Source organism: Nothobranchius furzeri, chromosome 3 (assembly GCF_043380555.1).
Source record: "Nothobranchius furzeri strain GRZ-AD chromosome 3, NfurGRZ-RIMD1, whole genome shotgun sequence".
Classification (NCBI taxonomy): domain Eukaryota; kingdom Metazoa; phylum Chordata; class Actinopteri; order Cyprinodontiformes; family Nothobranchiidae; genus Nothobranchius; species Nothobranchius furzeri.
In genome coordinates, this window is record NC_091743.1 from 77,229,989 (window position 1) to 77,255,769 (window position 25,781).

At 45.2% G+C, this 25,781-nt stretch overlaps 2 protein-coding genes across 4 annotated transcripts in view; one reads left to right on the forward strand and one right to left on the reverse strand.

Annotated features, from left to right (window-relative positions):
• LOC107384847 (E3 ubiquitin-protein ligase RNF123) overlaps window positions 1–25,781 on the forward strand; it is a 117,302-nt gene that overhangs the window by 11,384 nt on the left and 80,137 nt on the right. The window lies entirely within an intron of this gene.
• aldh4a1 (aldehyde dehydrogenase 4 family, member A1) lies at window positions 284–25,056 on the reverse strand. 2 transcript variants are annotated; one of them, XM_070549551.1, is made up of 15 exons: window positions 24,783–25,056; window positions 18,004–18,097; window positions 17,837–17,929; window positions 17,710–17,757; window positions 16,035–16,190; window positions 12,707–12,856; window positions 12,218–12,292; window positions 8,713–8,900; window positions 6,993–7,066; window positions 6,716–6,912; window positions 6,543–6,590; window positions 6,323–6,475; window positions 3,299–3,420; window positions 1,547–1,665; window positions 284–1,132 (listed from the first exon to the last, which is right to left on the reverse strand). In XM_070549551.1, the coding sequence occupies exons 1-15, from the start codon at window positions 24,821–24,823 to the stop codon at window positions 1,020–1,022; spliced, it is 1,671 nt and encodes a 556-aa protein (XP_070405652.1). In that variant the 5' UTR covers window positions 24,824–25,056; the 3' UTR covers window positions 284–1,019. The 2 variants fall into 2 exon arrangements, with proteins under 2 accessions (XP_070405652.1, XP_070405653.1); XM_070549552.1 differs by lacking the exon at window positions 24,783–25,056 and adding an exon at window positions 19,179–19,425.

Genomic DNA, 25,781 nt, shown 5'->3' on the forward strand with positions numbered 1-25,781 from the left:
CAGACTCCTGGGAACACAACAAGTGGGCATGGCGCGTCGACTAAGGGATCTGGCATCAACAAATTTTTAGAATCGAGTCGTCGACGCTTCGCTACTACTCTACTGTTTACTCCCTGAACTCACTTTCTGTCTTCCTCCACCTTCACAGAAAAACAAAACATGGATATAGGTCTAAGCTGACTTTCCAATGATGGTATTCTAATTTATTCTTCTCTTACAAACTTCCTTCATTCGTTCCTACTAGAGACCACTGCAGATGTGTGTAATTAAAGTGAACCACACCTTTAAGAAATTAACTGTTTATTGTCACAAAAGAACCACGAGAATTTACAGACAGGCCAGTTCTGATCACAGAAATCAGTAGTAAACTTCAACGTTAGGGTAGGAAAAATACGCCACACATCAATAACAGCAGAGAATCACCTGCTGCAGGTGCTTTAACAGAAACACAACCACATGAATGTCACAAACCTGGACTGGTCTGGTTTCCTCCACCAACTACAAATATGAATCCAGAATCAAAACCTACATTCAGCATTTAGTAAAACCAACATTTCCAATTTCTGGTCAGTTAGACGGCAATCAGATCATTAGAAGCTGCTGTCTCCATGATCATCAGAACCAGTTTAGCTGTACTTATCCTTGGATTAGCAGAACATCAACTCTTATCTCTCAATTAGTTTGACTAAATGTTTGAAACAAGATTCACATAATTTAAACCTGAAAAAGAAAGCAAAAAAGCAGCGTTTAGGCATTTTCTTTGGTGCTGATCCAGAGATTGATAGATTCCCTTTGCTCCAAGCGAACACAAATAGGTAGCCTCTGACAGGAAGTGACAGACTGTTTTTAACTAACACCACATAGGTGAAAATGGATAACTTCTTCCTGCTTCATCTGATGGACATTCAGATCCAGAATCATTGCAAAAAAGGACGGACAGAGGAGAGGCGAGGTCTGCAGGACATACTCTGCTGAAGGACAGAGGGACAAGTGGACGGGCAGGTGGAGGTCAAGTGTTCTCAGCCCATGTATGGATACTTCCACTCTGTGAGAGGGACATGGGTTTGCTTTACCACCTGTGGAGATGTCCACCTGAGGACGTAGTGAGGACCTCCAGGTTTGTCGTTGGTGCCTTGAAAGAAAAGAAACTCCAGTTATCAAAGAACTAGTCAACAAACCACATAATCAGTCAACCAACTAAACAGCCACCCCTGACTCAAAAACATAAAATCTCATTATTAGTTAATTTAAAGGTCCAGTTCCCATTGAAACCGAGTAATACTAGTCCTTCCTGAAATACGACCGGTCCCACTGAGTTACACATGCATGCTGAACATGACTCACATCATTCATTCATACTAGAGACCCCAGCAGATTTACTAAAAAATAACTGAATGAGGGGTTGATTGATCATTAATACTTTATTTCTCACAAACAAATGTAAGAAACTGATCAAATTGAATTCAGATGTCTTTGTGATTCAAGCTTTATTAAGGATGACGAAGCTTGAAACTTGGATCAGTTAGCATTGATCTGGAACCCTGACCTGAAGCTCTGGCACCTCCAAACGGCTGCTGGCCTACGACAGACCCGGTGGACTTGTCGTTCACATAGTAGTTCCCCGCAGCGTTTCTCAAAACTCGGGCCGCTTCGTCAATCACCTTCCTGTCACACAAACAAAAAACTTCAACCAACCAGAGCAAAAGATCCTTCTGTACTGGGTTGGGTCAACACTGAGGTCAGTGGTACCTGCTACATAAAGCTGCTTCAGACACTAAAGCCTGGGGCACACCGGAGGCAGACGCGCTGCGTCTGGGATTTTGAGAAGTCAAGTGGTCACACAGCACGTGTCGCGCCGCTGAGCGCTTCTTGGACAGTCACGCGATAGTCACAACACCCCGCGAGACTTGAGAACAGGAAGTGGGAAGTGACTATTGTTTATACGTGATCGGACTTGCTGTCGTGTTTTGTGAGAATCAAATTAATTAAAATGGGTAAGCACACAATTTATTTGAAAATTTTAAGATCAATAGTACTTTAAAGTTGTCAATATATGTGAAGCACTTTGTGATTCTGTCTGTAATAATTACTATATAAATAAAATTTACTTACTTAATTTAGTGTTTTCCAGTATTTACAGTGAATTAATAATTCATGGAAGAAAATTAAACAATTTCAGTAACATCGTTTGTTTAATGTGAACACGATCAACACGCTTTTTCTGGTCTCTACTTGATTGTCCATGTGCTAGCTGCCATTAGCATTAGCCAGTCTAGTCTTGAATTGATCTCAAAATTTTGGATATCACACCCTGATAGGGTTTACACACACACGCACGCACGCACACACACACACAGACACACACACACACACACACACACACACGCACGCACGCACGCACGCACGCACGCACACACACACACACACACACACTCCTCAGGAACGTGGATATCTCCGTCTTGAGCAATGTTGCTTTTATAGATGGGGCATCCTGCTCTGCTGTGTGTGTCCTCGCACAGAGCAGCTCAGGCCTCGACAGCGCTCTGTGTGTGTGCTCCTCACAGCACACACACAGAGAGAGACATCTTCACTCAGAGGCGATGTTTACTCCACAGTATCCAGAATGATAATGAATCGCACATGCGGAAAGCCCCCACTGGCTGATTCTACCCACCAATCGGAGGCTCCCCGATGATAAGTGTGAATTTGAGCCAGCCAATCAGTCGGCAATGTTGGGCCAGTTCAACTCGAAGCCTTGGGAAGAAAGCTGAAAAAATGACAAGGTGAGCACGGAAAAAATCCAGGCTGCACAGATGTAAACACTATTCCAGAGGTGGGCAATCCTGGTCCTCGAGAGCCACTATCCAGCAGGTTTTAGTTGTTTATCTACTCCCAACACACCTGATTCCTGGATGAATCACCTGTTCAGCAGCTCATCAGGCTCTGCAGCAGTCTGTTAATCACCAGCAGATTCAAACCAGGTGCGTTTAAGAAGAGAAACAAATAAAACCTACTGGATAGCGGCCCTCGACGACCAGGATTGCCAACCCCTGCTCTATAACATACCTGGGCAGAGTAGAGAGGAACCTGATGTGAAGGGGGCTTATTTTCGTTCATGGTACCTAGATTACCATGCTGTGCACCAGTTAAATGTGTTCAGGCTGCGGTACGCACATTTAAAGAAGCCTTTAATCAGTAAAAAAAATGACTTGAGGAATTTATTGACTAATTTTTTCATTTCAACCTTGACAGACAGATCATGTTGGGCGCATGCTGTGACTAGTGATAAATGTCTTACTGGTCATGGGCGAACACTGCTCCTGTCAAAGCATACGGCGATGTGCTGTCGATGAGCTGCAGAACCTCACCGTAGTTCTTCTCTGGATAAACGTACACTGAAAGAACCGGCCCAAAGATCTCCTACAAAACACACACACACACACAGACACATTATAAAACATGAAAAAGAAACCCTATTATTGCTACATTTAATCAGGATGGTATTTATTCAGTTTTACTTAATTGTGCATTATTATAATAGAATAGTCCTTTACTGTCATACAAATGACAGTGACATTAAAGGGGTTCTAGAACATTGTTTTGCAATAGAAAATTGAATCGATAAGGATGGCTCTGTAGCGTTTTGCTGCAGAGGGACAGAGGAGGCTGTGCTCCACGACGGATCACACCTGTTGACACGGAGCGGAGCTGTGGAGCAGTGACAGAATTCACAGCAAAAGTTTAGATATTGCAGCGATCTGTGACAGATTGTTACTTCTCTGTATTTTAGTGGGTTTTTTGTATAAAGGAGGATGAGAAGGATGAATGTCCAGCAGACAAATCAGCTGTTTAGCTTCCATCTCACTTGGAGAACTGGTTTGGGATACAAGGGTTCAGGAGTAGTTCAGGTCATATTGAACAGAAAGAAGCTTGTGTGTCCCTGTTGGATCTGCTGAGTCTTCTCCAGTAACATCTCACGTGTGAAGTACTTCTGGTCTTTTCTGGGAGCTCTTCTTTTATCATTGCATCCCATTCCTCTGGGTTCAGTTATCAGGAAATCTGAGATGGCTTTTCCTTGTAAAGCAGCCGGCAACAACCAGATTTATGTTCCATATGTGGTACTTGCATGTGAGATTCATTGTCATGCTGGAGGCTGTTCAGTAACCATCTATGTCTGTAGCAGGCATAGGAACAGGGAGAGAGAGATGCATTGTGTGTGTGTGCGTGCGCGTGCGTGTGTGTGTGTGTGGCCCTGTCCTCAGAGCAGCAAACTCTGCACAGAGCTCTTGGCCCAGTGAGTTGGCAGACAGCTGCTCAGTGGGAGGAGAAAGCATTTTGTGTGTGTGTGGCCCGCAGCAGCGGAAAGCAGAGTTTTAAGGGGACACACACACCAAATTAATAAAATAATGTGCTTCAGAGTAGGGCTGAACGATTTTAGGAAAAGATTGAATTGCAATTTTTCTAGCAGAAATAGCGATTTCGGTTCAATTCAAGATTTTCTGCAAACAAAGGTCCAAGACTAGCCTGCCAAGCCGTCCTGTATAGATTAAGTGAAAAGATGGTCTAGATTCTAACCTAGTACAACAAATCATTCACATTAAAATTCACTACTTAATCATACAATAAAAACAGTTCAAGCTATTAATATTTTCTCCCATCATTATCTTTTTTAAATTTTTAATGTTTGTGAAGCAACTTGTGCTTGTGATTTTTATCTAGAGAGGAGCTTTATAAAAGCATCTTCTACTCCAAAAATGCATGGAGGAAATCTGTAGGTAGAAATAGCTTTTAAATGTATTAAATAACAAAATGCACAGTTTTCCCTGCATTACCGCGGCAGGCTGGCTGCACGTTTTTCGAAGCCGTCCGATAGTTTTTCCTCACTAACGTCAGCTCCGTGAGAGAGAAGCACGCATTCTGACACCTTAGCTCGTTTGAACTAACGTGTGCCATCAGAAACATTCAAACCATTTCTAAAAGAGAAGTTGAGCCTTCAAGTCAACTAAAGTGCGCGACTCTGCACTCGTGCTAATGAAGCATAAATCAGCATGAACCTGCTGATGTGGGAGGAGTCTCTCTCTCTCTCCCTTACTCAACTACGTTCTCTCTCTCTGTCCCGGGCTCACCTACGGTGCCATTATTATCGCTCTAGCAGAGCTGTGTGTGGGAACATAAAACAGGGAAAATAGCCTGAACATGCAGCTCTGGCAACTGTGGAGTCGGCTCGGCTCTGGACGGTAGTCCCCACTCCCCTCCCCCGCGCTGGCTTTTGTCGCCGCCATAACACAGGGAGAAAACCCCGGATGCAAAAAAAAGTTACACAACTGATCCTGGATCAGTCAAAACCACTAAAACCGCAGCTTTGACGGTCACATGATCGTGCTGTTTGAAATCGCAATTTTGGTCCAAAAGCGATAGATGTTCAGCCCCACAGCAGAGTCTCCAAAAGCAACATAACTCATGCCTGCCTCTGTTTATCATATTAAGGAGGACACAGTGGACGTTCCAGTGCATCTTAAATGCCGCCCACAGGCTCAGGGATTTCCGCATTCCTGAGAAGTCCTTCAGAACTACATGTGAACACTACACTGCCCGTACAAGACCAAACAGATGTTATCCTTCCCCTGACTGTATTGACTCTAATGTGTAAGCACCACTAGGAACCCAAAGGTGCCTTTATTCAACAACAAGGTAAACATGGCTTTGAATTCTAGAACCTCTTAAACTCATTCACTGCCAGCCATTTCATGATCGCTAAAGGCCTTCGCTGCCAGCGTTTCTCACCATTTTTACTGTTTTTTTAAGAGTCACAGAACGTTGCTCGCTAGGATGATGTCGACGCCAAAACAACCAAAACAAAGCGGAGACTCACCTCTTACATCAGGAAGAATCCGCGCGTTTCGAGCATTATTCTTTCTTTCATAATCCGTTGTCGAATTGTGATTGGCAGAAGCTTTTCCGGTTGGCGCCTCACTTTTTTTACAGCAGCGGCCCAAAACGATCTCCTAACACATGGATTTTCTGCTTCCTGATCACGTGACGTGTGACGTACGCGGATGAAGATCGGCTTTAGAGCTGAGATGTTTGTTCTCACGGTGTGGGGGCTCGTTCCGATGCCCACACAGTAAAAAAAAAAATGCAAATGACGACTTTAGTCGTCAGTGGCAGTGAATGAGTTAAACCAAACACTTCAAATGATCATTTTCAATTAAAAATCAAGAGTGTAATTATTCTGAACAGCATAGACAGTTGGTTTGATTGCAAAAGCTAGAAATAAGAACCATTTGTTCTGATCTAAAACACCCGGTTCCTGGATTTCTACCTCATTCATGATGGGGTCCCGTGGGTCTGTGGTCTGGATGATGGTCGGTTCCACAAAGTAACCCTTCTGATCATCACAGTTTCCTCCAGCGATGATGGTGAGGTTTGGCGAAGACTTGGCGTGGTCCAACCACTTCTTTATTCGGGCGAACGCCTGCAGGAGGATGAGACAGTTAAAGATGGAAATGCACAGTGATGTTCAGAGTGTGTGAGCAGTGCACCTTATCGTCTATAACAGCAGAGAGAAAGGTGCTGAAGTCCTCCACGGGCTGAAGAACAGAGAACATAATCATCACAGGTAAACCAGACTCACTTGGAACACTCTACGACCCGTAATTATCCCTCCTCATCTGAATAAATACCTGCAGATGAGTTACTGTCCTTGTGCACTTACATTGCCCACTCGGATGCTTCTGTGCACGTCCAGCAGCTGCTGTCTGATCTCAGGCCAAATGCTGTCTGAAACGTACATCCTGGAGCACGCCGAGCACTTCTGTCCTCCGTACTCAAACGCTGAGCGGATTGTCCCCATCACCACGCTCTGGATGTCTGCAGATGTGTGCACAAAGTGGAAGTTCTTCCCTCCGCACTCTGAACACAAACAGGCAGATGGTCCACAGATGCTGCAGGAGAACCAGACTCTGATGGTTTGTAACAAGACCCAAGCTCACCTCCGGCCACACGGGGGAATGTCCTGTAAATGTCCAGGTTCTGGGCCACCTGCTTCCAGAGACGCTTGAATGTGCTGCAGAGAAAAGGCATGATTGACAGTGTTTCCCCTAGGAATTTTTCCAGCTGTGTGTGTGTGTGTGTGGGCGGGGGGGTGGGGGCTTGGGGAGAAATTATGACACGTCTCTAAATAAAGTAAAATTTTCCAGTGCAGATTGGAGACAGCCCATAGAAGCACTGATTTGATCTCATTTCAGAGAAAAATAGCACAGGTCAGATGCACCTAATAAATAAAATTACTAACTAACTCAGGAATCTTTCTTTGCTTCACTGTTCTGGTGCTGAGAATATCACTAACGCGGATCAAAGGAGATACACAGATGAATGCACCTCTTATTTATTATTTGGAAACTACATTTACTGCAGCTGGCAGAGATTTTTTCTATTGATACACGGAATTTACAGAATCATTTTAAATGTTAATAGGGGAAGACTGCAGGAGGGAGCGGTAAAATACAGGGGGTCCTCAGCAAAAACAAGAAACTACGAGTCTGATAAAACCCGCTGGTTTTCCATCAGGCAGTCACGGGGCAGCTCCAACGACCCAGTGGCTGTGCTGGGTCAATGTTATCGAGCTCAGTCCGGTACCGGCTCGGTCGTGAACGAGCAGAGGCGATGTCGTGCTCTGCTTAAGAAGAAGCGTTATTTTCCCGCTTCAGAAGAAGTGTCCAACGTGTTTTTACGCTTTCTCCAAAACATGTCACGTCGCTAAGTTGTTAGCGCTAACACGTTAATAGTGCAGCGTAGCCTGCTGGAGGTTTTAAGGGTTCAGATGAAACATCCGACCTCTCACGCTGCTCACGCATCGATCTTAAGTTGTCGCTGTTGCGCTCACGCCGTAATACAGTATTAGATGCGGTTAAAGTCAGACATGAAAAAATAAATAAATTTTACATGAATAAGTGATGCTTAGCCTGGTGGGGGGAGGAAAATCTGGCCTAATAAGCACTGGAGGAAACCCTGTCAAGATCGTCAACACTCGTTTATCTTAATGCTGCTGAAACATGTAAACCACAAAGCATTATATCCACTGCTACCTTTCTAATTTTAAACTCAGTAACTTATGCTGTAACTTCACCTTGCCCTGCCTGCTCCTCCTTGCTGCCCGCCGGCTGTGATCACAAGCGACAACATAGTAGGTCCCGCTGCTTCTTCGGGAAACAGCACCAAAAAAAATAAAAAAATAAATAAAACTTGGGATCTTGTAGGCGTGGCGGTAAGATTTCAGCCGTGGCGGGCCGCCACGGCTACGCCTATGTAAGGGAAACCCTGATTGACATGGTGATGTCAGCAAATACATTACTGGCTGGATTTGAGAGTGTGTGGCAAATGGTAGATGGTCTGTAACTGAAATAGCACCTTCTAGGATTCTACAACCTCCCAAGGCACTTTAAAACACAACCAGTCATTCACCCATTCACACACACAAACATTGGTGGTCACGAGCTACGTTGTTGCCCTGGGGCACACTGATAGAGGTGAGGCTTTCAAGCACCGGTGTTGCCGGTTCCTCTGACCACCACCACCAGGCAGTGAGGGTGGGCTCCCTGGGTGGGATGAAGTGACTGCGACAGACAGGGCTCAAACCTGCAACCCTCTGGTTACGGGATGTGCACTTAACTCCTCTGCCACTGTTGCATGTGTATGAGCGTGCAAACTTACGGGACACTGCCAGTAAAGTTGATGCCTGCCAGGTGAGGAGACGAAGTGATCGTGTCCCCGAAGACCGGGCCATCGGCGGGCAGAAACTGGATGATGTTGGGAGGCAGACCGCACTCACGCAGAACCCTGTAGACCGCATAGCTTGCAGAGACAGCGGTGTCACTGGGCTTCCACAGAACCACATTACCCTGGGAGAGGTCAGAACAAAAAACGTGTCAAGAGTTACAGATTAGAGCCTGTTGGACCATTCTTGGAGGGTGTGACCAAGATGGCGCCGAGGATGGTCGCCCTGGTGCTAACGTGCAGCGGGTTTTTTTTTGTTTATGTCTGTAAATTGTGTGTCAGCGTGCACTTACACCCGTGAAGAGCTTCTAAACGTCAGATCATCAATGCCGACGGACCTATTTCCAGTTTTTTTAGGGGGTGTGGCGGATTTGGTCCACTTTTTTATTAAGAAAGTGAGACGCCGTAGAAGAGGAAAACGTGCAGGAGTGCTCGTGCGTCTACGAAGACGCGGCTCATGCACGCCCTTACCTGGGATTTTCCTCTCCAATGTCCGCTCACTTAGTAACAAGACGGATGAACTGGCGCTGCTGATGAGACGGAACAGAGACTTTTCTTCCTCCTCTGTCATATGTTTCACTGAAACATGGCTCAGTGAGCAGATTCCGGACGGCGCGCTCCATTTGGAGGGATTCCAGCTCTTCCGCGCAGACAGACAGCGGGTCTTATCCAGAGGAAAGGCAAAAGGTGGAGGTGTCTGCTTCTACATCAACAATGCCTGGTGTTCGGATGTGACTGTGATTTCCCAGTACTGCTCTCCTGCTCTGGATTTCCTCTTCATAAACTGTAAGCCATTCTACTCCCCACGTGAGTTCGCTTCATTCATTCTGGCCGCTGTTTACATCCCGCCGTGCGCGGACGTGCACGAAGCGCAACGTGCGCTCGCGGAGCAGATCCTAAGTGTGGAACAGACCTTTCCGGACTCTCTAGTTATTATCCTCGGCGACTTTAACAAGGGAAATCTGAGCCAGGAATTACCTAAGTACAGACAGTTTGTTAAATGCCCGACAAGAGAGCAGAACACGCTGGACCACTGCTACACCACAGTCAGTGGAGCTTATCGGGCCGTGCAGCGAGCTGCTCTCGGCTTCTCAGACCATGCCATGATTCACCTCATCCCCTCATATAGGCAGAGGCTGAAGCTCTCCAAGCCTGCAGTGAGGACTACTAAGAAGTGGACCTGCGAGGCTGTGGAGGAGCTTCGCGTGTGTCTGGACACAACAGACTGGAATGTGTTTGGATCTGCCACAGACAATCTGGACGAATATACAGACACTGTGACATCATACATAAAATTCTGTGAGGACAGCATTATTCCAACAAAAACCAGGGTCATTTTTAACAACGATAAGCCCTGGTTCACACCCAAACTGAGACAGCTGAGGAGAGAGAAAGAAGCAGCCCACAGAGCCGAGGACAGAGAAAGCTATAAGGGCGCCAAGTAAAGGTTCTCAAAAGAGTTGAAGAAGGCGAGATCCCTGTACAACAAGCGACTAAAGGAGCAGTTCTCCAACAATGACTCCGCCTCTGTCTGGAGAGGGCTCAGGCAAATCACAAACTACAAGCCCAGAGCCCAACATGCTGCTGACGACCTACAACTGGCTGAACAACTTAACTCCTTTTATGCAAGGTTTGAAATGCAACACCCATCCCCCACACCCCCTACTGCACAGGCTTCTTCAGCCACTCTGGTGTCATATGCCTCCCCCACCATCTTCACCACTGTGAATAGTTCAGTCCCCACTGACCACCCCTCCCCCTCCATTACCATCTCAGTGACAGAAGAGGAAGTGCTTAGGGTTTTCCGTAAACAAAATCCTCGGAAATCCCCGGGCCCGGACGGTGTCTCCCCCGCAACCCTGAGACACTGCGCAGAGGTACTGTCTCCAATCTTCACGGACATCTTTACCATCTCCTTGGAGTCCTGCCATGTTCCAGCCTGCTTTAAGCTGTCCACCATTGTTCCTGTGCCTAAGAAACCCCATGTCACTGAACTGAATGATTATAGGCCTGTGGCACTGACGTCTGTAGTCATGAAGTCTTTTGAGCGCCTGGTCCTCCCCCATCTCAAGTCCTTCACCTGCCCCCACCTGGACCCTCTGCAGTTCGCATACAGAGCCAATAGGTCTGTAGACGACGCCATCAACCTGGCCCTCCACTTCATCCTGCAGCACCTGGACTCCCCAGGCACCTACGCTAGGATCCTGTTTGTGGACTTCAGCTCTGCGTTCAACACCATCCTCCCTGCTCTGCTCCAGGACAAGCTCTCCATGCTCAACGTACCCAACTCCACCTGCAGGTGGATCACTGACTTCCTGACAGACCGTAGGCAGTGCGTGCGGCTGGGGAAGAATGTTTCCACCATTCAGACAATTAGCACAGGATCTCCACAGGGCTGTGTACTTTCTCCTCTGCTCTTCCCCTGTACACAAACTGCTGCACCTCGAGCTATGACTCCATCAAACTAATCAAGTTTGCGGACGACACCACCCTCATCGGGCTCATCTCTGACGGTGATGAGTCCGCCTACAGGAGAGAGGTGGAACGGCTGGTGTACTGGTGCAGCAGCAACAACCTGGAGCTCAATGCTCAGAAGACAGTGGAGATGATTGTGGACTTCAGGAAAGTAACAGCCCCATCTCTCCCCCTCGTCCTGACGGACACCCCCGTCACCACTGTGGACTCCTTCCGCTTCCTCGGAACCACCATCACACATGACCTTAGGTGGGAGCCATCCATCAGCTCCCTGATCAAAAAGGCCCAGCAGAGGATGTACTTTCTGCGGCAGTTGAAAAAGGCCAAGCTGCCGGCCCAGATGATGGTGCAGTTTTACACGGCCATCATTGAGTCCATCCTCACTTCCTCCATCGCTGTGTGGTACGCTGGAGCCACGGTGAGGGTCAAACACAGACTGCAGCGCATTGTGCGCTCTGCTGAGAAGGTGATTGGCTGCAGCCTTCCATCTCTCCAGGACCTGTACGTCTCCAGAACTCGGGGGCGTGCAGGTCGGATAGCAGCTGACCCTTCTCACCCGGGTCACAGACTTTTTGAGCCGCTTCCCTCGGGCAGGAGGTTATGGTCCATCCGGACCAGAACCTCTCGCCATAAGAACAGCTTCTTTCCATCTGCCGTTAGACTTGTGAACAGCTTATAAACACACAACCATGCTCGTCTTCGGTACTTGACATAACATCACGTTATCGGCCATATTACCTTTACCTGCCATTTTTTATAGCAAAGTTTTATGCTAGTTTATTATATTTTATTCTACTTTATTCTATTTTTTAATTATATTATTCATGTTATATGTAGCACGTTAGTACCGAAGCAAGTTCCTAGTTTGTGAATCGCTTGTTCACTAACAATGGCAATAAACCTTTTCTGATTCTGATTCTGATTCTGAATTAGAACCCATCAGATGGTTTTGGTCAACATTCCTCACCATGACAGCAGGAGTTCCTGCCAGGTTTCCACCAATTGCAGTGAAGTTAAACGGTGCCACTGCAGCCACAAAACCCTGCAACAGAAGCAAACAGCTTCAGCATCATATTCTCAAACTTTAGGACCTCATCAGCATCACCTTCTACAAACAAAGACAGGTTTAAGTCTGAGTTCAGAACCGGCAGCAGAGCAGATGTTTAACTGGAGCAGTTTTCATCTGGTTCTGAAACTTACCAACATCTCTTATCCGCTGATGCAACTGAAACGGATCCATGATTTAATAAGCTCATGAGAACTTTGACCCATGGAGTCCAGTTACCTACTCTGAAACATCTGATTTGAAATGCGAAGCACTTTGGATCTTAAACTCTGGTGTTCTGGTTTTGAAACTGCAGTAACAGTTTACAGAAACCAGCAGCGATGTCTTGTTCTGGATTTCTGGTTCTGTTCAGGCTGTGTTGGATGGGTATGTAATAGATGGTGTTCCTACCTCCAGCCCTCGGTACAGGGCGGTGTTTGTGCTCTCCGGTGTGCTGATTGGCTGCTGGGCCTCCAGCTCGATGGCGTGTTTGGCATTAAATCTGAAGAAGTCAATGAGCTCGGCTGCTGCGTCGATCTCTGCCTGAACCACCGTTTTTCCCTGAACACACAGAGGTTATGTCAGGATGAAGCTGGAGCGAGCAGAGTGGTGGTGAGGACGCTGCCTCCACAGGAACCTTTCAGCAGCTTTAGATTTTCCTGATTAATGTTGTACGGTTGAGACATTTTTCTTACATGAACCCAAATATCTCCTGTTTGTTCCAAAAGCCCTCCTCTTCAGGGTTTTTAAAATTCTTTAACGTTAAAAGGAACCTAAGTTACAAAACTTTGTGGTTCTTAAAGATAAATGTTAGTATCAGCTATATTAAAATGGTGTAAAAAAACCTTCTTTATGTCTTTATTTTTATAAAATTTGTCAAAATAGTTTAACTCGTAGGTCGCCATTGTTGTTAGCGTTGCAATGCACTCTGGGCAGTGACGTCACATGGTTTTATCTTGGTTGCGCCGGCCGGCTTTGGGACTCTGTAGTGACTGTTTAGCAACATCAACATGTCATCTGTTCAGCCTTTTCAATTTGAACCAGAGCGAAACTTTAAGAGGACATCACTGACCATGTTTGACAAAACGAGCATCAAAATGTAGAGCAAGAAGGGCGGGATGAGGCGAGAGTAGGACAGAACCGGTGGTGCGTGTGCGGCAAATGTGTCTCCATGGTAACCGAGAGGGAGAATGTTTGTTGTCAAGAGCTCACTTTTGTGTCGGCAGAAGTTAACGGTAAGCTATCGTGTGATCAAACTTATTCAATTATGAATGATTTAGGGGAATTTTTGCATCCAGAGCTGTCGTGTGCTTTATAGATGATTAGGATATTCAGTAAAACGACTTTGATCATTTCTGCAGATATTACATATTTGGGCAACACTGTGCTGCTACACTTACTGCTTGTTTTACTGACGGGAGAGGTGAACGTTCAGCTTCATCCGTGACGAGTGGCGTGTCCGATGGTTCGCTGAAAGCAACAGCGGCAGGAGCGGGTTGTCGGCTCAGGAGAGCGTCCAGCGTCTCTTGTCTCTCCGAGGGCGTTTAGGCTCCTTGTGTGGGAAAATGGTCGGTAAAGCATTTAGTTTCCGCCTTCTCTAATACCCAGCCGTGCTGGTGAGCTCTTTAAAGTCGTTGTGGTCGACTATAAGCCTCAAACGCATCAGGAGAAAAATGTAGGGAACACAGCCGCGGATCTTTGGGAAGTTGTGTCCGTCCACAGGCATCTTCCCACTGCTTTCTCCTCTTCTCGCCAGTGGGAAAGCTGTGTAAACTCACATCACTCCCCTTGTTGCCCTCTGACTGGAAATTGCATCCAAAGGCAGCACAATGCAGCATTTTACTTAATTATTAATACGGTGACAAAGACGTACAGCAGAGGAGCGAGCCGTAGCTGATATAGCAGACTTCTGTCTAGAGCCTGTTATTAAAAGAGACAACAACGCACTTTTCTGGTGGAAAATAAGCTGCCAGCCTTCCCCAGATGTCACGGTTAGCCCCAAAGTAGCGGGGTGTCTGTCAGGCTCATGGAAGCGGGTTTTCAGCAGTCGGAGGTTGAAGCCAGTAAAGATAAACATTCTTGATTTTTCCGGCAAAATTAAAACCTTTTATGAGCTGCGCTTTTTACAAGTTAATATTTTGAGTGTTACGTTGTTATGTGTTTTAGTAATGGTGTTTGTTATTCACCTTCTGAACGGTGAAGGTCCAAACCAACAGCTTGGTAATTCCACTCAAAGCTTACGTTGTCATTTTTAAATCAGTCCTGGTAATACCGTACACTTTGGTAAAATGTGGAGAAAGCTAGACAGTATTAAAATTTAGATACCACCCAAGCCTAGTTGTGTGTGACAATCTCAGAAGATCAGCGGTTTCTGAAGTACTCAGACCAGCCCATCTTGCACCAACAACCACGCCGCATTCAAAGACACTCTAATAAACCTTCATTTTGAAGGTGTGTAGGCTTTTATTTTGATGTGGCGGTGCGGCACAATCGGTTACATGTACCATTCCATAACAGTTTATTTATAAAGCACATTTAAAATGAGCATGGCAGCTAACCAAAGTGCTGTACAGGAGAGCCACAGACTCAAACACAACAAAGACAGCATAGGAATAAAATATAAAGCTAAGTACATAAAACACACATAAGATGATAATAAGTTAACTAACCATAAAACAAGTAAAAGCACTAAGATAAGAGACAAAAGACAAACAAGTAAAAACTAACTGAGCAACGTTAGTGAGCTAACGCTGTCGCTAATAGAGAAGCGTCACACTGACGTATGAAGACGGTCGAGGGAAAAGCCAGAATAAAATGGTGTGCTTTGAGGGCAGACTTAAACCTACAGAGGGAAGGTGCCTGACGCTCATGGAGGGGCAGAGAGTTGCAGAGTTTGGAGGCAGCGTGTGAGAAGGCACGCTCACCCCGAGATTTATAGCGAACCTTCGGAACAATCAGCAGCTGTAGACGAAACCCTGTGGGTTCATTCCTGTGCTGCCTTTTGAGATGTTTTAGCTTACTTCATGTGGTCAGACAGGTTTTAGTGAAGCGATACCACAACAGTCTGGAACTAAACTAAGCTTCAAACGTTTAGGTTGAGCCAGAATTAAATCCATGTAATGTTCTTGTTGTTTTACCAGAAAAAAACTGTTCAGCAGATTCTCCCAAAGGTAATGTCAGGAAATTTAACTCATTCACTGCCAATGATGACAAAAGTCGTCATTTGCATTTTTTACTGTGTGGGTGTCGGAACGAGTCCCCGCACCGTGAAAACAAACATCTCAGCTCTAAAGCCGATCTTCATCCGCATACGTCACACTCCAGGTGATCAGGAAGCAGAAAATCCATGTGTTAGATCGTTTTGGGCCGCTGCTGTTAAAAAAAAGTGAGGCGCGAACCTGAAAAGCTTCTGCCAATCACAATTCAACTACGGATTATGAAAGAACGGATGAAGCTCCAAACGCGCGGATTCTTCCCGCTTTGCTTTGGTTGTTTTGGCGTCAACATCATCCTAGCGCGCAACGTTCTGTGACTCTTAAAAAACCCCAGTAAAAATGGTGAGAAACGCTGGCAGCGAAGGGCTTTAACCATCAGGAAACGGCTGGCAGTGAATGAGTTAAGAAACCCGACAGGAGGACAACAACCTTCTCACACATAAGGCTACAGGTGGATTTACTTAAATCAGAATTAAAACAGACACCCGCATCGGGTCACCTGTTCTCACAGGTGTCTCACATACCTGTCCAATCATGGTCTTAGCCAGAATCTCTGCTCTCTTGGGTCCACTGATGACATCTGCAGCCTTGAAGAGGACCTCGGCCCGGTCCTGGACGGGCTTAAGGTCCCATTCTTTCCTTGCTGCCACAGACGCTGAGATTGCCTTATTGATCAGTTCCTGAAATGGATCCAAATGGACACAACCATAAGAAACATGTTCTCCGACCTTTATATATTTTGCCAGATATGTAATTGAAATTTTTAACATAAACTTTCTGAAAAACATAAACAAATGAAAAGACAATGGGGCAACAAAAAGGAAAACGACAAACCCAAACATTACAAAATGTCTCACCTGAAAATACCTAAACAAGTTATTAGCAGGTAAACCGAACAATGATGACAAATTATCATAGGAGTTAAAAATACCATCTGAATAAAGATTAGCACAAGACTGTATACCCCGCTGACACCATGAAGTAAAGCTGAAATCTTGATATGATGGATGGAACAAGTTATTGTTACACAGTGGGCCTAAAGGAGAGACTGAGACAAAATTGAAGTGTTTTCTAAACTGATACCAAATCTTCAAAGAGTTTAACAGGACAAGATTTTTAACATATAGAGCAGGGCTATTCAAGTTTGGGCCTCAGGGGCCTGCTAATCTCAGCTCTTCTAAATCTGAGACCTTGGGCTTAAGTCGGAAAAGGGTAGAATGCCTTCTCTGGGTCAGGGATGAGGATGGAGCGTGAGGTCGATAGGTGGATTGGTGCTGTGTCTGCAGTGATGCGAGCATTGTACTGGTCTGTCTTGATGAAGAGAGAGCTGAGCCAGAAGGCAAAGCTCTTGATTTACCGGTGGATCTACGTTCCTACCCTCACCTATGGTCATGAGCTTTGGGTAGCGACAGAAAGAACGAGGTTGCAGATACAAGCGGCTGACATGAGTTTTCTCTGCAGGGTGTCTGGGCTCTCCCTTAGAGATAGGGTGAGAAGCTCAGTCATCCGGGAGAGGCTCAAGAGTAGATCTGCTGCTGCTCCACGTCGAGAGAAGCCAGTTGAGGTGGCTCAGGCATCTGGTCAGGATGCCTCCTGGACACCTCCCTGGTGAGGTTTTCCAGGCACGTCCAATTGGGAGGAGGCCTAAAGCAAGACCCAGGACACGCTGGAAGGGCTATGTCTTTCGGCTGGACAGGGAATGCCATTGGGATTCTCCTAGAGGAGCTGGTACAAGTGGCTGGGGAGGGGGAAGTCTGGGCCTTCCTGCTTAAGGCTGCTGCCCCTGCAACCCTACGCCGGATAACCTGGCAAAAATGAATGGATGGATGAAAAAAACAACAACCCATAAATGCATAAAATGTTGTATCTCGTGAGCCATTTGTTGGAAAAGTCATAATTAGAAGTTCCCAGGGCCCCATCTAGAGTACTATACCTCTAACAAACTACAAGGTTTCTTAACTAGCTACCTGCTACGGGTGTTACATGGTGATGAACTTCTCCTGTAGACACTAATGAAGGCTGAGGAGACATTTAAGCAGTTAGATTACGGTGTTAGAAACACTAACACACACTAGGGTGTGCTAAAAGCTTGAGATGTGTTTCCTGTTGGTTGATGATCACAGCTTCAAATAGGATGAAGAGCTTCAGACTCCTAACCTAACATGATGTTCAGTACTCAACGTGGTTAAGGAAACTCACCTTGTCGGCGTAGCAGAACTTTGCCACCTTGTGAGAGTGATTGAAGGGCTTTTCGACAGAAACAGAGATGAGTCAGAATGGTAATCATACATTCAAGGCAGATCAGAGAGCTGAGAATTTTCCTCACAGACAGCTGATATCGGATGTCTGTGGTCCAAATGTGTTCATCTCCCACCACACACGGCACCTCCTCCGTCGTCCCCTTCAGGCCATCCAGAACCTGCTCACATGAAATCAGTTTAGACATGATCAGCTGACTCTTGAGTGTTGGAAAAAACAAAGAGACCTTCAGACCTTCAGCAGCTCGCCTCGCTCCGGACTCCCCTCCTTAAAACCCAGGACTGGCTCATTCTTCACCTCCACAGCTGCACACGAGAACGTCCTAAACCTGCAGAACACAGGATTTGTTTTGCTTCTGCCTGAATGTCACATGAAACCAAAAGACCAGCACAGGTCAGCAGGAGTCCGAGATGACTGGATCCAATTGGAGGAGTCTGCAGGCTGTTTAATGTGTAACTACAGTTATCTGGACAACATCATACAGCTGCTACGGCCCTTCCTTGTCCCAAACCGACCGACCCCCCCAACCCTAAATCAACCCCATCAATTATCATTCCACAGCAAGCACAAAATTACCCCGAATGGAAACAGAGATATGAAAACATTTCTGGGGTACTGTCTGGCATTTGATAAAGCCTCCGGTTGGATAAGGTGGTTCTTTGCTGACTGACTGGTACAGTCACACTTACCTGTGAGGGCCCAGTGGTTACACGCTAATAATCATTCATTCATTGGAGTTATGATAAATGGCCTGTATTTGTATAGCGCCGTCAAGGGTTCTACAACGCCTCAAAGTGCTTCACAATCAGTCATTCACCCATTCACATGCTGGTGGTGATGAGCTACGATGTAGCCACAGCTGCCCTGGGGCACACTGATGGAGGTGAGGCTGCTCAACACTAGTGCCACTGGTCCCTCCAACCACCTCCAACAGGCTGGGAGGGTTAAGTGTCTTGCCCAAGGGCACAACAACTGTGACAGACTGAGCAGAACTTGATCCAACAACCCAGTTATAAGACTCAGACTGAACAGAACTCAGCACTGGACTGTTTTTGTCTAAAATCAGGATGATTCTGTTTCTAAGGGAAGCTGACATCAGGATGGTAGTACTTTATCATTGCTAAACTGGGAATGATTCACTTGATCCAATACACAGCAGCCAGGACCTGGACTGGCCCCACCGCCTCTCTGGAAACACAAACGGTGTTTTTATATAAAACAACCTGCACTTCAAAATTCTTGTATTATTATAAGGCTCATTTGCCTTAACTAGATTTTTCTGAACCAGAAGAAAAACGTTTTGGGTTTTAGACTTCCAGTTGTTTTTGTACTTTTTTAGATAAATGAAGTTTCTGGACCAGCAGGATCCAATCGAACTGAACTGAGACGGATTATTCTGTTGGACTCACCCCTTTGCTTCAGTCATGATACGGATCAGAACCTTGCTCCAGTCTGGAGCAGCTGAGGAAGAGGAGGGGCAGAACCCTTCACCCTGAGCTTTAGAGCTGCTGTTACAGCTGTGGCAGGAAAGCAAACATCTGCTAATATTTGAACTTTGATTTGACAGAAAAACAGTGACCCTGAGATGGTGGAGCCCTGAGGGGTGGAGCGTGATCCCAATGCTCCAATCGGCTGACTGGTTTCTCCAGGGTTAGCTCCCCCACCTCTCGATGCTCTGTTTGAGCTCGCAGCACTGAAGGGTAGAATGTATTCCTGGTTTGTGCTGGTTGGACTTTGTCTCAAATGTTAGTCAGTAAGGTTGTGAAGTTTGTGGCTCTTTGTGTCAGAAGCAGCGGCTTCTGTTGGGTCTTTCCATCATTTAGCAGCTTGTGTCTGTTACAAGACTGTTCTGCATGAGTCCGTGTTTGTGTAGGGAGGAAATCTGACGAATAAAAGATAATTTTGTTTTCGAGGAACATTTGATATACAATTTATAATTTGTTATTCCCTTTTTCAGTTGAAAACAAAATATTAAAAAGTGATCATTTCGTTTTTTTGAGTCAGATACAAAAACTGAAAGAAATTCTTGTTTTTTCCTACATTATTTAAAAGAGGGGTAAGACCGACATCCTGCACTGAAATGTGAGTACTGCAATCCAGGTTTCAGAACAAAACAGCACAGCGCATGCACACCACTGCGTTCCTACACCTCGGTCAGACAGGGGTGTACGGGATGCGGAGGCCACAAAGAGGGAACCCGCGAGCCGGAGCTGGCCCGCTTGCCGCCTATTGAGTACCGCTGTTCTAGATAACGAGTGAAGATGAGTGGGTGGGGGGTTGCACACATTCCACCGCTGTTTCTCACCAGTATCAGCTGATGGAGGGCTCTAGTTTTGTTGCGCCGTTCGTGTCAGCAGACACCATAGGGTAGGGCTGCTCGATTATGGCAAAAATAATAATCACGATTATGGTGACTGAAATTGAGATCACGATTATTTAGGACGATTTTTCAATTTATGTTGATTTTATTTGTTTTTATTCAGTCATAAAACTGCTCAGGGCACAATCAGGACAAAAATAAGAAACAAGATGATCACTAAAAGAACTCCTGATTCCCAGGATAAAAGGACCAATATACTTATAGCTCATAGTCTATGACCCAAGGGCTATAGACCTTGGTTTAACTCATGTAAGTCTAACCAGTACAGACCCAAATACCAATATCTTGCAAATACTGACAGCAAGAATTATAGAGTGGCATTTATAACAAATAAATGCAAATAAACTGATGTTCACAAAATGTTACATAACATTTATTGAGTCGTGTCAAGGTGCTGTAGCACTGTGTCCTCAGAGAGATTAGTTATCAGCGTGAGGAACTTATTTCTACCTTATTTATAAACTATTTATTTACAGGCCCATCAGTTAATGTAATAATTGTCCCGACCACAGCTGCGTCAAAGTCGCTAAGTTGGCAACACTGTGAGGAGCGCTTCATTTGCAACTTAGGGCAGCGCAAGCGGGAGGAGCAAATAATCGGCTTGTTATGTTTTTTATAATCGTTCAAAACTCAGATCGTAATCGTGATTAAAATTCGATTAATTGAGCAGCCCTACCATAGGGTTGGGGCATGACGCTTAGCCTGGCAGGTGGCTAAGCAAAGCCTGGCGGGCCGCCAGGCTTATAAAGTGCTGGGGGAAACCCTTGTAGATTGACAAAGGTAGCTTGGAATATTCAATTTTTTCTAATTCATCTTCAGCATTTTTAGCTAAACGTTAGCCTCTAGCCGTCTTCACCAAATATTAGAGGAAAACGAAAAGATGCCGTAGGGGTACAAGAAATAACTCCGCACTCACACTGGTGAATTTTGAAGCACGTACGTCGCTGGTCTGTAACAAAACCAAAAAAATCCACTTGAACCTATGGGGGAGAGCGGAGCTGAAGCAAGGAGAGGATGGGACGACGGCGCCATATGTGTTTCAAAACTCACCCGAGTAAGAGCGGAGTTGCACACCTGTAGAAAAACGTTGGGCATGCTCAGAAACAGATCTGTAGACTTGTGTTCACAGACTTGTAGTTGAAAATGTTACACACACCTTTACTTTATTTCACATGCATGTGAGTTTTTCTTACAAGTACACATTTATCTTTACAGGTTTGCACGTTTTGGAGTGCAGCTTCTTACATTCTACTACACACACACACACACACACACACACACACACACACACACACACACACACACACACACACACACACACACACACACACACTTTTCAAGCTCAAATCATACAAACACACTACTTATCTACAAGTTTGTGCATTTTGAAACAAATTACCTTCATACTTGTGACCCATTAACAAAGATAATTTGTGAACAAGATGAACACGTCCTTTATCGTAAAACTGACTCTTATAAAGAGCGACTGAAACCCGACCACCCCTCCTAAAACAAAAACTCTTCGATTCATGTGAACGTCATATCTGGCTTCACAAACAACAGTTTTCCTTGAAAAGCAACAAATTTACAAGCATGAGACAAACATATTTTAAATTCAAGTCAATACTAATAAAATTTAAGCCACACGGTCTTAAAGACTTTAAGACCGCGAGGCTACCCTAGAAGACAACACAGACTTCTCTGCTGGTCTTTTGCTCAGCCCACAGGCTCGGAGATTTGCACATTTCTGAGAAGTGTGTGTGAACAAAACCTACCGGTACGCCACCCAGCCCAGACCGGGCCAGATGTGAAAGTGGCTTAAGGAAACCCAGCAGATTGCATGGAGGTACAGACTTGCAGCTGTCACTCTGTTGTGTCAGTGCCTTCAGCAATCCCTATACTAAGCAAGTATATAGCGAAAGTAGAGAGGAAAACTCCCCTAAAGCCGGGCGTACACTGTGCGACTTTTTCACTTTTTTGAGCCGATTTTCCAGTCGTGCGAGAATCCACGACATCGGGGCGAGTTTTGCGCCGAGCGGTCGTGTAGTGTACAGGGGGTTACGAGAGGCGATTAACACCACGTGACCAGCCGCCGATCAGCAGTCGTGAGGTCGCAGGGACTTCTGGTGTGTTTAATATTTCGCTCGTCCCTCGTGGGAGTATCACACTGTTGAAGCGGCGCTGCGGGCAGCTGCGACCCAAAAAGTATCAGAACCGCTCACGGCGCATGCGTGCGCAATCCTGCATCAACACCGGCCGGTCGCTCGCTATTTCCCTAATAACACACGCTGTTCGTTTTTGTTTCTACACGTTTTTTTACTCACAAAGATTGTCAAGAAAGCGTGCTTGTCGTGTTCATGTCAAATTAAACTGATCACAAAACACAGATTCACTTTCTTTATTTCGTTTTCCTCATCCAACCCCCATAAATCCCTGTGTGTCCTCCTGCAGCACTCCCGAAGGACAACAGGCAAGACAAAAAAGTCTGACGTGTTGAGTAAAAACTGCTATTGTTAGCACATTTTTAGGGCCGACGTGTTGCTACCAGACGTACAGTGTGAGCAGTCAGGTCGCATGCGAGAACTGGGTCGTACAGTGTGAGCACATGACTCGTGAGCTCTGCTCTGCGAGGAAGTTGTACAGTTTGAGCTGAAGCTGAATGCTGCGAGTGAAAAAGTCGCACAGTGTACGCCCGGCTTAAGAGGAAGAAACCTCCGACTGAACCTGGCTCACTATGAGCAGCCATCTGTCCCTGGAGGTTTGAGAAGACAGATACACACAAAATAAACATGCTGTTTGGTAGGGCTGCTCAATTAATCTAATTTTAATCACGATTACGATCTGAGTTTTGAACGATTATAAAAAACAAAACAAGCCGATTATTTGCTCCTCCCGCTTGCGCTGCCCTGAGTTGCAAATGAAGCGCTCCTCCCACAGTGTTGCCAACTTAGTGACTGTGACGCTATTTCTAGCAGCGTTTCAGACCCCCTTCTTAACTTTTTAACTTAAAAGTACCTGGCGAACACCTGAGAAACATCTCTGGTAACCCTTAGCTACTTTCTGGATAAATGTTGTCGACGTTTCCTGCAGGTTAGCTAAACACTCCGCCTGCACTCCGGACCGTTCTTCAGGACATTAGGAAAGGGAATGATGTAGTGATGTGTCGGTCGCTAAAGAAACGGCTCTCGGAGCCGGCTCCCTGTTGGATTAACCAGAGTGAGTGACACACACCGCACCTGCGGACTCCTGAGCCGCTAAAAACGGCTAAATGTGCGCGTGCGGCGCGCTAAACAAACATGCAGCTTGCCCCTGATTGCTGTGAGACCGGGTTGGGGGGTGGGGGGTGCAGCTGTGGTTGGGACAATTATTACATTAACTGATGGACTTGTAAATAAATAGTTTATAAATAAGGTAGAAATAAGTTCCTCACACTGATAAATAATAACTAATCTCTCTGAGGACACGGTGTTAGTGTACCCTCCTACAGCACATTGACACGACTCAATAAATGTTATGCAACATTTTGTGAACATCAATTTATTTGCATTTATTTGTTATAAATGCCACTGTATAATTCTTGCTGTCAGTATTTGCAAGATATTGCTATTTGGGTCTGTACTGGTTAGACTTAAATGAGTTAAACCAAACCCTTGGGTCATAAACTATGAGCTATAAATATATTGATGTTTTTATATTGGGAATCAGGAGTTCTTTTAGTGATCATCTTGTTTCTTATTTTTGTCCTGATTGTGCCCTGAGCAATTTTATGACTGAATAAAAACAAATAAAATCAACATAAATTGAAAAATCGTCCTAAATAATCGTGATCTCAATTTCAGTCACCATAATCGTGATTATTATTTTTGCCATAATCGAGCAGCCCTACTGTTTGGTTCATCCGTCAGTAGGAAAGTTTGAAGTGAGTGAGAATTCATTAGTAGATGTAGTGGTATTATTATTATTATTAGTAATATTTTATTGTGAATAGTAGTAATAATATTTGAAATAGAGCTAGCAACAGAGAAAAATCACCCCAGTTTGATAGTATTTGCTGCTCCCAAAACTTGTTGTAAATAGGTTAGACCATTCTTTATTATGGTAATGTTTCATATCTATTATGACTTGGCTGTCATGGTTTAGCTCCAGCAGATGCTGAATGAAGCTTTGGAGCAAAGCCTTTCATAAGGCTATGGCCAACCCCATCTGTGTCTGAAATTACGTCCAGTAGCCTGTTTTCAATTTTATAATGTGAGCCAAAAAAGTATGAAAAACAAGCTAAATTCTTATTTTTGGCACTAAATTCGAAAAACAAACCTTTTTTATTGAAATTATCAGTTAAAAATGGAAAGAATGACTGTTTTAGTTGCTTCCTCAGAGGGAGTAAGCCTGTGCGTAAAGTGAACCTGAACTTAAGGCTGCAGTTGACCAGGTGTCATTGCATAGGGGGTCCACACACTCGTGCATAAAGTTAAACATCACGTGACTCATCTGCACGTTCAGGTGAACGCAGGTTAACACGCTGACGGGTTATCGGTCAGATTAACGGCTGCTTTTGCATCTTCTGGAAGTCAGCGCGCCGCGGAGCTCTCAAGTCTCGTGACCCCTCATGTGAAGTAAAAGCCGCTGCACTTACCCCCTCCACGACTGACACACAACCGCTCTCACGCGGAGCATCTTCCTGCTTCGAGTCGAGGCGATAAGCCGACGTACACCGACCAACAAACCCTCGATCGGTTCTGATCGATAAGTGATCAGAAGCAGGTGACTGTCAGAGGACTGACCGTTCCCAGAGCGGAGCTGCTACTAACTGAGTTAAGCTAACAGCTAAAGGGGAGATGGGGGTGAATAATAACCCAATCCGATACCAGCTACTGCCACTGTTATCGACTTTTATTAAACACCGTATAAATTGTTACGATTTATTACATAATTTAGAGTAAACAAAACTAAACGGAGCCCTTAAAAACTAATGATTAGACCATAACTTTTAAATACCCTTTTAGAAAATGAACCCACCCGAAGGCGGACCTCCAACTGACCAATCACAGAGGAGAAGAGTTTTTCAACCAATCAGAGTGCATTCTTGCCTTATCTTTCTTCCCTACGAATTTCCGTTTCCCTAAATAGAAGCTATTTTTAAAAAATCAGCCAGAAAATTATGTATATATATATATGTGTGTTGTTTTTATTTTCATGACCATTTACACTAGGAGATTCTCACTGAAGGCATCAAAACTATGAATGAACACATGTGGAGTTATGTACTTAACCCAAAAGGTGATACTGAAAACATGTTTTATACTCTATTTTCTTAAAAAAAAAGAAAAAGCCACCCCTTTCCTCTGATTTCTGCTTTGCACACGCTTGGCATTCTCCTGATGAGCTTCAAGATGTAGTCCTTCGAGACTGTTGGAAAACCATTTCAGTTGACTACCTCTTGAAGCTCATTGAGAGAATGCCTTAAGAGTGTGCAAAGCAGATGATGACAGATATGTCATCTCAATAATAATCAAAATCTGGTGCAGCAGTCTTATTCCAGCACGTTTCCTGCATGTTTTAGATCATGAACACAGCTGATTTGTGTAATTTAGTGATGAATCACTCCTGTAGACACCGAGGAAGGCTGGTGAGA

Coding starts and splice junctions, on each gene's coding strand:
- aldh4a1 (XM_070549551.1), bottom strand. CDS start 24,823: ATGCTCCGCGTGAGAGCGGTTGTGTGTCAGTCGTGGAGGGG. Junction 17,930..18,003: donor AGCGAGGCGAGCTGCTGAAG/GTCTGAAGGTCT, acceptor TCATGTGAGCAG/GTTCTGGATGGCCTGAAGGG. Junction 12,857..16,034: donor CTAAGACCATGATTGGACAG/GTATGTGAGACA, acceptor CTGTGTGTTCAG/GGAAAAACGGTGGTTCAGGC.